Consider the following 11,816-nt stretch of genomic DNA (forward strand, 5'->3'; position numbering starts at 1 on the left):
TGAGGGGGGAGATTTGAAGGGGATGGGTGGTGGGGATTTGAGGGGAAGGAGTGTGGGGAGATTTGAATGCGGAGTTTTAAATGGAGGGTTGTGGGGGGAGTTTAGAAGACGAGGAGTGGGGGAGATTTGAAGTGCAGAGGTGAGGGGAGATTTGAAGGGGAGGAGTGAGGGGGATATTTGAATGGTGAGTTTTTAAGGGGAGGGGTGAGGGGGGAGTTTAGAAGGAGAGGGGTGAGGCGGGAGTTTTGAAGACGAGGAGTAGGGGGAGATTTGAAAGGCAGAGATGAGGGGAGATTTGAAGGGGCAGGGTGGTGGGGATTTGAAGGGAAGGAGTGAGGGGGAGATTTGAATGGGGCGTTTTTAAGGGGAGGGGTGAGGGGGAAGTTTGGAAGACGAGGAGTGGGGGGAGATTTGAAGGGCAGGGGTGAGGGGAGATTTGAAGGGGATGGTTGAGGGGGAGATTTGAAACTGAGTGGTGAGGGGGGGAGATTCAAAACAACTTTCATGATATCCGCTTTGTGCCGTTGTTGTGTGCAGGTGGCTTCCATTCTGCAAAACCTGTTGGCAGTTCCACATCCCTCTTTGACTGATGATGTGCAGGATGAATTGTGGCAGGTAAAACCCAATGTGGTCTCACCTCATCAAAGTGTGAGCTCATGAGGAGAGAAGAGGTTTCATGTTGGCATGGTTTACTGTTTGGTGTCAGGGATTTACTCTAAGGAAAGTTTTGGGTTGGAGATGGGGTGGTTTTCTTTCCATAGTTCATATCAAGAGGAATCACAGGTAGGACAGGAAGGCATCGAGGTAGCACACTTGTCTTTAAGCTGTCTCGTTTGGGTTTGATTCCTGATACGACTACAAACTGTCGGATTGGTTCTTCTCAGGCAGGCCGTTGCACCACAAGGTGCCGTCCCTTGTATGGACGTTAATCCAGGTGTGTTGTCCACGAGCCTCAGCTAATTATTTGAGTCAGCGTACGAATAGATGCTGAAACATTTTCTGGTTGTGGTTGCTTCTCTTGGTCCTCAGGTTTTTTACGGCGGTTTTTCATGGCATGAAACTGAGTCAGGTATGAGGCAGGGGCGACAGCTCAAAGTGTCGGAGGAGGATGTTCAGGATAGTGGATGACGGTTAATATATTTCTTGGAGACAAACATTGAGAGTATGAGAGGGAGTTAGGTGCTCTAAATTGGAACAAACTTACAGTCGGCATCAGAGAATTGGGAAACCTGCAAGGAGCAAATGTGTAATGTACAGGGTAAGTATCCCAACGAGGTGTAAATGGGGAGGCAGAAAGAGACCAGGGTGGTTGAACAGGTAGGTAAGGAGTGCTATTCAGGATAAACAGGAGGTATTTATCAAGTACAAAGTACCAGGAATGTTTTGCTCTGCTGTTTTACCATCTTTGGGTCTGATGAAGGGGGGCTAACATTCAAAATACGAGTCTCATTTCGTTTAACGGTGGTGAACATGTTGTGATGGCGTTTTAGTTGATAAAGTACCACATACAGTATAATTCAGGTGTTCCAACATGCATTTGATACAAATTGTTAGTGACAGTGGTGGCACACCATTTGTCAGACAATAAATGCTTGTTAATAATTCTCCTTGAATATTTACTTCCTGTCACTACAATCTGGTCCTTGTGTGTGCGGTATCGTAATATTTAATGTGCAAACATCAGGATTAATTCGAATTTTTATCTCCAGAGCTCAAGGCTCATGAAATGAAGGTGTTTGAGTGACACAACCAAAACCGAGCTGTGAGATCCCATTTGCAGGACCCATGTGTACATGATGACCAGTTGGACATCTCTTTGGTGGGCCGACCCGCTTTGCTGGCCCTTCTGGTGCACTGCAATTTCTACTCCTTTTTAACTCTCGCTCTCTCTTCTGTGTACCTCGACACGCACCTGGCCGACCGTCCCGCTGCTTCCGGCGTAATCATGGGGAGTGGCGCTCTTGATTCTGCCAGCATCGGTATGGTGACCAAATTGGTGGTGAAGGATCTTCATTATCATCATGAGCTGTGCCCACCTGTCATTTCTCTTATGCTTTTGTGTTGTGCTTTTGTTGCTCTTTTTGGACAGCTGCTCTTGATGGTGAAGAAGAGGAAGTGCCTCTCAAAGACACTCACAGTGACAATGCAACTTCCTCCACCTGGGTTGGTATTACACAGGGAAACCTGCTCAGTATTAATCGTGCTGAGCGACACGGAACCTATCAAAGGATGTGTTCCACCAATGGGAATTATTGCCTTTAAAGGGTCAGATGCGTTTGTATAATCTTAATCATGGTCGTATTCTTGATGGAAGGTGTCACCTATTTTCAGTTGTCGTCGCTGTCCATGGAGACAAACGATGCAACCACTCCACCGACAGAAGAAATGCAGCATCGGAACGTTTCCTATCCAACAAATCGCCTCTCAGCACAAGGTGAGATTGCATTTGCACCTCATTCTGCATCATATTTGTAACGAACACACACACACACACACACACACACACACACACACACACACACACACACACACATAAACACACACACACACACACACCACATAGGAAAGGTGACACATCTACTATACAAGGATAATTTAAAGCATGAGGACATTCAAATGGCATTTGGACGAGAAAGGTGCACCAAGTGCACATTTGTATAAGGTAAACCAACAACAACAACATACAACATAAAAATTGACCTTGAAACAACAATACGGCAGTTATAAACGAAGCATCATACAAATACCTCGGAGTAGAAGAGGGCCACCAAATATGTCACAAACAAATGCGCAAAACAATCGCCAAAGAATACCGACATCGAACGAAGCTGATCCTGAAAACATATCTCTCCCCAAGAAACAAAATCAATGCCATAAACCAGCTCACAGTACCAGTGTTCCAATATAGCTGCGGAATAATAAACTGGGCCAAATCGGTAATCAACAAGTTAGACATCAAAACAAGAAACTCATTTCAATGCACAAAATGTTTCACAAAAACCAATGTATCCCAAGAATGTACCTGCCAATACGAGATGGAGGGAGATTGAACTCAACCAGGTGCACAGAGCGATGATTGTAGGACTAGCTGAGTATGTGAAATGCTCAATAGACTATTGGATGCAATTTGTAAACAAACATGAACACAACAAACCTGAAAAAGTATCGCTGACTCACCTTGCAAATAATTTCCAAAAACAGGTGTGAATAGAAGATGCTGCACAGGAGGGTGAAACGGCATCAAATCCAGCCCCAAAAATTGCAAAAAAAGACAAAATAAATTTATAAAAATAAATATCAACAAATATACACCAACAACTGGGAGAATGACAAAAGAGAAGGAAAATACAAAAAAGGATTGGACAGAGTGGGGATAGACAAAGAAGGCTCATTGGAATGGTGAAGAAGAGATCAGCTCAACTGGGAACAAATCATTAAAAATGCCCAAGATCAAGGACACTACACCAATGGATTTAAAAATATGGCGGGACTGAGCCAGATGGACAAGTGTAGATTCTACAACACAGAAACAGAAAGTACGAGTCACCTGCTCTCAGGATGCAAAAAACTATTATCAGAACAACTTTACACACAACAGCACAACAAAGTGTGCAAAGTGATTTATTGGCATATCTGCAAAAAATTTAACATCCCAGTTCCAGAAAACTCATGGCAACACGAACCAAGGGTAATCATTGAAAATGAGGACGTCACGCTCACGTACGACCTGATGATTCCATCGAGCGTGAACATAGTAAACAAAGCATTGCGTCCCGACATTACACTCGGGAACAAAAAGGAAAACACAGCATTGATGATTGAGATATCAGTACCCAGCGATTTTGGTCTCAACAACGCAGAAATCAAGAAAATGACCAAATAGCAGGACCTCAAAAATGAGGTCGAGAGATCTTGGAAGTTGAAGAACATCGAAATTTTACCAGTGATAATTGGTGCAACAGGAATGATGAAGAAGAACATCACTGAGATTTTAAAAACCATCCCCAGGAATATTACCACAAATGAACTACAACTGGAGGCTATCCGGGGTTCGGTGACGATTCTGCGAAGAGAACTTGGATCAAAACTCTGAAAAAGTTGAACAGGTTGGTCCATGAACCGTGATCTGTGACCGAAGAGGATGCTTTGGGTCCTGGGGGACTTAGTTCCACCTCCTGAAACCCGCAAATGGAGATAACAACCAAAGACACATACACACACATATTAGCATAAACCCACATATATGTATAAACACACACTCTCTCTCTCTCTCTCTCTCTCTCCCTCTCACTCTTCCTCTCACTCTCCCTCTCTCTCCATCTCTCTCCCTCTCTGTTCCCCACCCCTCTCTCTCTTCCCCACCCCTCTCTCTCTTCCCCACCCCTCTCTCTGTTCCCCACCCCTCTCTCTGTGCCCCACCCCTCTCTCTCTTCCCCACCCCTCTCTCTCTTCCCCACCCCTCTCTCTCTTCCCCACCCCTCTCTCTCTTCCCCACCCCTCTCTCTCTTCCCCACCCCTCTCTCTTCCCCACCCCTCTCTCTCTTCCCCACTCCTCTCTCTCTTCCCCACCCCTCTCTCTCTTCCCCACACCTCTCTCTCTTCCCCACCCCTCTCTCTCTTCCCCACCCCTCTCTCTCTTCCCCACCCCTCTCTCTCTTCCCCACTCCTCTCTCCCTTCCCCACCCCTCTCTCTCTTCCCCACCCCTCTCTCTCTTCCCCACCCCTCTCTCTCTTCCCCACCCCTCTCTCTCTTCCCCACCCCTCTCTCTCTTCCCCACCCCTCTCTCTCTTCCCCACCCCTCTCTCTCTTCCCCACCCCTCTCTCTCTTCCCCACCCCTCTCTCTCTTCCCCACCCCTCTCTCTCTTCCCCACCCCTCTCTCTCTTCCCCACCCCTCTCTCTCTTCCCCACCCCTCTCTCTCTTCCCCACCCCTCTCTCTCTTCCCCACCCCTCTCTCTCTTCCCCACCCCTCTCTCTCTTCCCCACCACTCTCTCTCTTTCCCACCCCCCTCTCTCTTCCCCACCCCTCTCTCTCTTCCCCACCCTCTCTCTCTCTTCCCCACCCTCTCTCTCTCTTCCCCACCCTCTCTCTCTCTTCCCCACCCTCTCTCTCTCTTCCCCACCCCTCTCTCTCTTCCCCACCCCTCTCTCTCTTCCCCACCCCTCTCTCTCTTCCCCACCCCTCTCTCTCTTCCCCACCCCTCTCTCTCTTCCCCACCCCTCTCTCTCTTCCCCACCCCTCTTTCTCTTCCTCACCCCTCTCTCTCTTCCCCACCCCTCTTTCTCTTCCTCACCCCTCTCTCTCTCTCTCCCTCTCTCTCTCTTTGTTCGTTTTTATTATTTTTAAATGCCTCAATTAATATGGATCTACGCTGTCCTCCATCACGTGATCCAGGACAAAGCGACAGTGAGCCGGGTGTGCGACCTTCGAACGGAAGCAGGGATCTTCACCGCGAAAACTCCAAAACCGATGGTCAGGCCGTTATAACCGCTGCCCTGGCAGCTGCACTTTGTCACCTTGTGGGAAATGTCATGGTCATCGCACCTGATGAAACAAGCATTGCTCTGGAGAGCTATGGAGTGTTTGGAGCACTCATCAGGTGGAAATCTTTCCTTTACTGGTACTTTAGTTTGCTCACCTGAAGTATTTACATTCAAAAATTTGCATAGAACTATTCATTGATAAAAACACAGAATAATTCCCTTTTTAATAATTCCCAAACTCGAAGCTCATGGAGGAGTGAATCCTTTCACGCAAGGAGGATGAGGTGTCTGTCGTGACTTTGACTTTGCTGATAAATTGGGAGAAGGCTGATTGGTCTGTAGTTGCTGGGATCTGTTTTTGCACATTTTTTGTGTAAAGCGGTGATGTTGGCTGATTTCCAAGCAGATGGCAGATGACCTTGAGCAAAAGAGAGGGTGAAGAGAACAGAGAGAGGGAGTGAAAGAGCGGAAGAACAGGATTTTAGGACCCGTGGGCTGATGCCGTCAGGTCCAGTTGCAGAATCAGAGTCGAGGGTTGACAGAAACTTTTCCACCTTGTCAGGAGGAAAGGACACAGAGTCCAGGAGCAGCTGGATACGACTGGGTACGGTGGGTACAGAGAGGGATGGGTTTGGGACACAAGATTTAGAGGCAAACACAGAGTTGAGGCATTCAGCTTTTTCACGTGCGGAGTCAGCCGTGTAGCCATTTGAGGTGAGGGAGGGATGGAGGGGGAACAAACACCAGAAACAGATTTGACCAGATGCCACCAGGATTTGGAAGAGGGAGACAGATAAGAGAGTTCGGTCTTGAGAACGGAGAGATATTGTTTCCTGGCTCTCCTGAGGGTGGACACACACTTGTTTCGGGCTTTGTGAAAGGAAATGAGATTTCCTTCCGTTGGATTTGCTTTCCAGGAGACGAAAGCAAGTTGTTTCTGGGCAACAGCCTCACCACAACATTCCGTGTGCCATGGACGGGAGGAAGGGTATGACAACTGAAGACGACATGGGATAAATCTGTGCATGAGAGAGAGCAATTTACTTTGGAAGAATTCCCAGGATGAGTTGATGTCAGAGGTGGTAGAGATGGGAGACCAGTCCAGATGATTGATGGCTGCTTGAAGACCGTGCCAGTTGGCCTGAGTGAAATGCCAGACTCGTCGACGCTGAGGAGGCTCCCTGAGAATGGTCAGAGAGATGTCCACTTTAAGAAGCACATGATCAGATGAGCCGATTGGAGCAGAAGAAGAGCAGCAGACATTTTCAGGGAAGTTAGTCATAACCAAGTCCAGAAGAAAAGATGCTCCGTTGACTGAGATCCGGGTCGGGAAATTGACAGATTGTGTCAGTCCCAGTGAGTCGCAGAAGTCCTTTGCTGAGGAGCCATGGCTGGTGAGAGAGGTACCCACACCCAGCCAACTGGCATGGTGACAATTGAAATCACCACATATGAGGAAGAGAGAGTTGGGATGAGTAGATAGAAGTTGGTCCATATTATCAGACAGCGAGATGTAGATGGGGTCATCACTGTTTGGTGGACGGTACAACATACATATGAACAAGAGGTGGGAGCAAAGGGGAAGCCGTAGCCAGAGGTATTCCTGGGGGTGAGGTGGAGAGAGGGCAGTGCAGGGCGAGTGAGAAAGAGTTTTTGATAAAGATAGCAAACCCACCTCCAGGATGAGGCTCAGGTCTATCATACCGGAGGAGGGAGTAACCCGGGAGAGATACTAAGGAATCAGAGACATCATGAAGGAGGAAAGTTTCTGTTAAGCAGATCACGTCTGGTTTGTCAGAAGCAACCTGTATGGAGAGATCAGTTAAGTTTGAACGAAGGCCCTGGATGTTTGAGGTCCATACCGTTAATGAAGAGGAAGGGGGAGCATCGGATACAGAACAGGGGGGAGGAGGGGTAGGGTAAGATGTGGAAGAGGGGGAAGAGGTAGGGAGAGCTGTTGAAGGTGTGTCAGAGATTTCAGAATAACTCTGAGAAAGGGAAGGATGGGGTGGACAAAAGGTTTGTTATTAAAATGAGGTGTTATTTGAGGAGGGGAAGAGCGAGGCAGAAGGTTGGGGGAGATGGAGGTGAGAGTTGTAAGGGGGAAGAAACGGGGAGGACGCTTTGAGGGGGGAAATGGAAAAGAAATGAGGGTGTGGAGATTTGAAGGGGAGGGGCGAGGGGGGAGTTTATGAGGGGAGGGGTTAGGGGGGAGTTTAGGAGGGAAGGGACAAGGGGAGGGATTTGAAAGGGATGGGGGAGATTTGGAGGGGTGAGGGGGGAGTCTAGGAGGGGAGGGGGAGTCGAGGAGGGGAGGGGTGAGGAGGAGTCTAGGAGGGGAGGGTTGTGGGGGGAGTTTAGGAGGGAAGGGGCAAGGAGGAAGATTTGGAGGGGAGGGGTGATGGGGAAGTTTTGGAGGGGAGGGGTGATGGGGAAGATTTGGAGGGGAGGGGTGAGATTGGATTTTGGAAAGTGTACGATTAATGGGAAACGAACATTTATTGCAAAATGAGTTTCTTGTGACCGTCGAGTTAAAGATACGTTTAAGTTCGCTGGAGAGGTGGTGGAGTGCAGTAGAGTTTACGGAATGTATGAAAGAGGCACTGTAAGAGATGGAATTTTTTTTTGGGATGAATAGATTTGGTGAGCAAGTCGAAAGCAACCTTTTAAAGAAGAAGAAGAAGAAGAAGAAAAAGGTGTTGTAATATACGACAGAATACAGTACTTCAGGGGGAAGTTTGAACATTTTAAAGTTTAACAGTAAAAGCTATCTGGGGAAATGGGTGAGAAACACGTGGTCGAAGAACGAACGAACGAATCAGAACAACGAATAAACGAATAAGAACAACGAATAAGAACAGAGAAGGAAATGTTTTTTTTTGTTGTTGTTTTTTTTTTGTTTTTTTTTGTTGAGATTTTAAACAAGGAAGTAGGCTATGGGGTGAAAAGACTGGGAAAAACAGAGAACGAAAGTTATTGGAGCACAAACGACGGACCGCTGAGAGAAAAACAAAGCCTCAAGGTAGGACACGGTACAAGGCCTCAGAAGACACGACATGAATTAAAACGATTTTCTATACAGGTATGAAAGATTTACACCGATAATTTTCCTAGGGACCCGCTGTCGGTACACACACCCTAAAATAAATACAGTTTTGACGAAAATACAAATGGGAACAATTACTTAACTTCGATAGCGTGGAGAGCGTGGACAGCTGCGAAAAAAACGTAACCTCGCCGGCCATCTGATTCAACCATCATCATCATCGCCATTATCTCAACTTCCTTCTCCCTTTTCTCTGCCCCTGAACACCCCCAAATCTCTGTCCTCCCCCTCACCCTTTCTTCTTCAAGTCCTCAACCCCTCCCCTTCCCTCTCAACCCCAAGTCCTCAACGAGAATAAATTCTTGAATGGTGGTAACAAGCCTGCGTTGTTCCTATTCCCGTTCGTCAAGAACAATAATGTTTAATTAAATGGTGAATTAATATTAATTTATCATTGATGTTTAAACACCCCCTGCTATGCTGTACCCTTTTGTATATTAGAACTCGCTCTTTTTCTTCCTATTCAAAAGGTTCAATTTGCTCATTATATCTTTCCATCACAAAAAAAAATCAATCTCATACAGTTCTTCCTTTTTTCATTCTCAAAACACACCTTCATTCCATCCCCTTCAAAACTACCAACTCGCCCTTCATATTTCCCCTCAAATCTCCCTCCTCACCGCTCCCCTCAAATCTCCCTCCTCACCGCTCCCCTCAAATCTCCCTCCTCACCGCTCCCCTCAAATCTCCCTCCTCACCGCTCCCCTCAAATCTTCCCCCTCACCCCTCCCCTTCAAAACTCCCTCCTCACCATTTTTCTTCAATTCTCCCTTCTCACCCCTCCTCCCCAAATTTGCCCCTTAACTCCTCCACAAAGCTGCCTTCTCCCCGCTTCCTCTCCCTTCCAACTCATACCTCCACATCCTCCAACCATCTACTTCACTCTGCCACCCCTCAATCAACTCCTCACTGTGCCTCATCCAATCACCTTCAAACCTTTTGTCCTAATCCTCCCCTTCTCCTTGCTCTCCTGCAATCTCCAACACACTGTCACCAGCTCTCCCCAACTCCCCCTCTCCTCCCTCATCTTTCCCTACCACTCCCCTCCATTGTCCTGTATCCGATGCTCCCCTCCCTCTTCCTTAACGGTATGGACCTCAAACATCCGGGGCCTTCGCTCAAACCTGATTGATCTCTCCATACAGGTTGCTTCTGACAAACCAGACGTAATCTGCTCAACAGAAACTTTCCTCCTTCAATATGTCTATGATTCCTTAATATCTCTCCCTGGTTACTCCCTCCTCCGGTATGATAGACCTGAGCCTCGTCCTGGAGGTGGGGTTGCCATCTTTATCAAAAACTCTGTTCCTCACTCTCACTGCACTGCCATCTCCCACCCCACCCCCAGGAGTACCTCTGGCTATGGCTTCCCCTCTGCTCCCACCTCTTGTTCATATGTGTTCTGTGCCATACACCCAACAGTGATGACTCCATTTACATCTCGCTGTCTGACAACTTGGACCAACTTCTATCCACTCATCCCAACTCTCTTTTCCTCATATATGGCGACTTCAACTGTCACCATGACAGCTGGCTGGGTGTGGGTACCTCTCTCACCAGTCATGGCACCTCAACAAAGGACTTCTGCAACTCATTGGGACTGACACAATCTGTCAATTTCCCGACCCGGATCTCAGTCAACGGAGCGTCATCTCTTCTAGCCTTGGTTATGACAAACTTCCCTGCAAATGTCTGCTGTTCTTCTTCTGCTCAAATCGGTTCTTCTGATCATGTGCTTGTTGAAGTGTTCATCTCTCTGGCCATTCTCAGGGAGCCTCCTCAGCGTCGACGAGTCTGGCATTTCACTCAGGCCAACTGGCACGGTCTTCAAGCAGCCATCAATCATCTGGACTGGTCTCCCATCTCTACTGCCTCTGACATAAACTTTTCCTGGGAATTCTTCCAAAGTAAATTGCTCTCTCTCTCATGCACAGATTTATTCTATCTCGTCTTCAGTTGTCATACCCTTCCTCCCGTCCATGGCACACTGAATCTTGTGGTGAGGTAGTTGCCCTGAAACAACTTGCCTTTGCCTCTTGGAATGGAAATCCAATGGAAGGCAATCTCTGTTCCTTTCACAGAGCTCAGAACAAGTGTGTGTTTACCCTCAGGAGAGCCAAGAAACAATATCTCTCCACTCTCAAGACTGAACTCTCAAACCTGTCTCCCTGCTCCAAATCCTGGTGGCGTCTGGGCAAATCTGTTTCTGGTGTATTTTCCCCCTCCATCTCCTCCCTTAGGTCAAACGGCTACACAGCTGACACTGCTCCTGAAAAAGCTGAAAGCTGAAATTCTGTGTTTGCCTCAAAATGTTGTGTTCCAAACCCATCTCTCTCTGTTCCCACCTTTCCCAGTCGAACCCAACTGCTCCTAGACTCTGTGTCCTTCTCTCCTGACAAGGTGGAGAAGTTTCTGTCAAACCTCGATTCTGATTCTGCAACTGGACCAGAAGGCATCAGGCCACTGCTGATAAAATCCTGCTCTGCCTCTTTCACACCCTCTCTCTGTTCTCTTCACCCTTTCTTTTGCTCAAGGTCATCTTCCATCAGCTGGGAAATCAGCCAACATTAACGCTTTACACAAGAAAGGTGCAAAAGCAGATCATTGCAACTGCAGACCAATCAGCTTGCTCCCAATAATCAGCAAGGTCATGGAATCCATCATCGCTTCTGACATCAAATCCTTCCTCTTCTCCAATGGCTTCATCTCTGACCATCAATTTGGATTCAGACCAGGTCACTCTACTCTGGACATGCTGTTTCTGCTGTCTCAACAATTGATAGAGGTCCTCAATGTCAAACAGAAAATCTGAGCTGTCTCCCTTGACATATCTTGTGCCTTTTACGGTCTGGCACCCACCCCCCCCCCCTCCAACCCCCCACCTCCCCCCCGCTCCGCTCACCAAACTCTCCTCCTATGGTATCCATGGAAATCTCCACGCATGGCTTGCGGACTTCCTCTCTGGTCGCATTCAACACGTGGCCCTGAATGAAATTCTCTCATCTCCCCTTCCTTTCCAGGCTGGAGTCCCCCAAGGCAATGCTCTGGGCCCTGTGCTTTTCTGGTCTTCATCAATGATCTCTCCGACTCTCTGGAAAATCCTCTCTATCTCTTTGCTGATGCCTCCGCTCTCTGCCGCTCCATTCCTCATCCCTCAGATCGGCAGTCTGCAGCCTCCTCACTCTCTGCAGACCTGGACAAAATCACAAACTGGTCAAACAAGTG

General features: G+C 47.8%; 1 protein-coding gene across 1 annotated transcript in view; it reads left to right on the forward strand.

The window, feature by feature from the left end:
* Positions 1-11,816, forward strand: part of RTTN (rotatin) — a 362,213-nt gene that overhangs the window by 252,584 nt on the left and 97,813 nt on the right. Inside the window, exons 33-37 of the mRNA XM_078776353.1 lie at positions 538-615; positions 1,781-1,979; positions 2,090-2,163; positions 2,332-2,434; positions 5,397-5,622. Coding sequence (XP_078632479.1) covers positions 538-615; positions 1,781-1,979; positions 2,090-2,163; positions 2,332-2,434; positions 5,397-5,622 — 680 coding nt within the window. The remainder of the gene's footprint in view (positions 1-537; positions 616-1,780; positions 1,980-2,089; positions 2,164-2,331; positions 2,435-5,396; positions 5,623-11,816) is intronic.

This window comes from Myxine glutinosa, chromosome 1 (genome assembly GCF_964187855.1).
Source record: "Myxine glutinosa chromosome 1, kmMyxGlut1.1, whole genome shotgun sequence".
Taxonomy (NCBI): Eukaryota; Metazoa; Chordata; class Myxini; order Myxiniformes; family Myxinidae; genus Myxine; species Myxine glutinosa.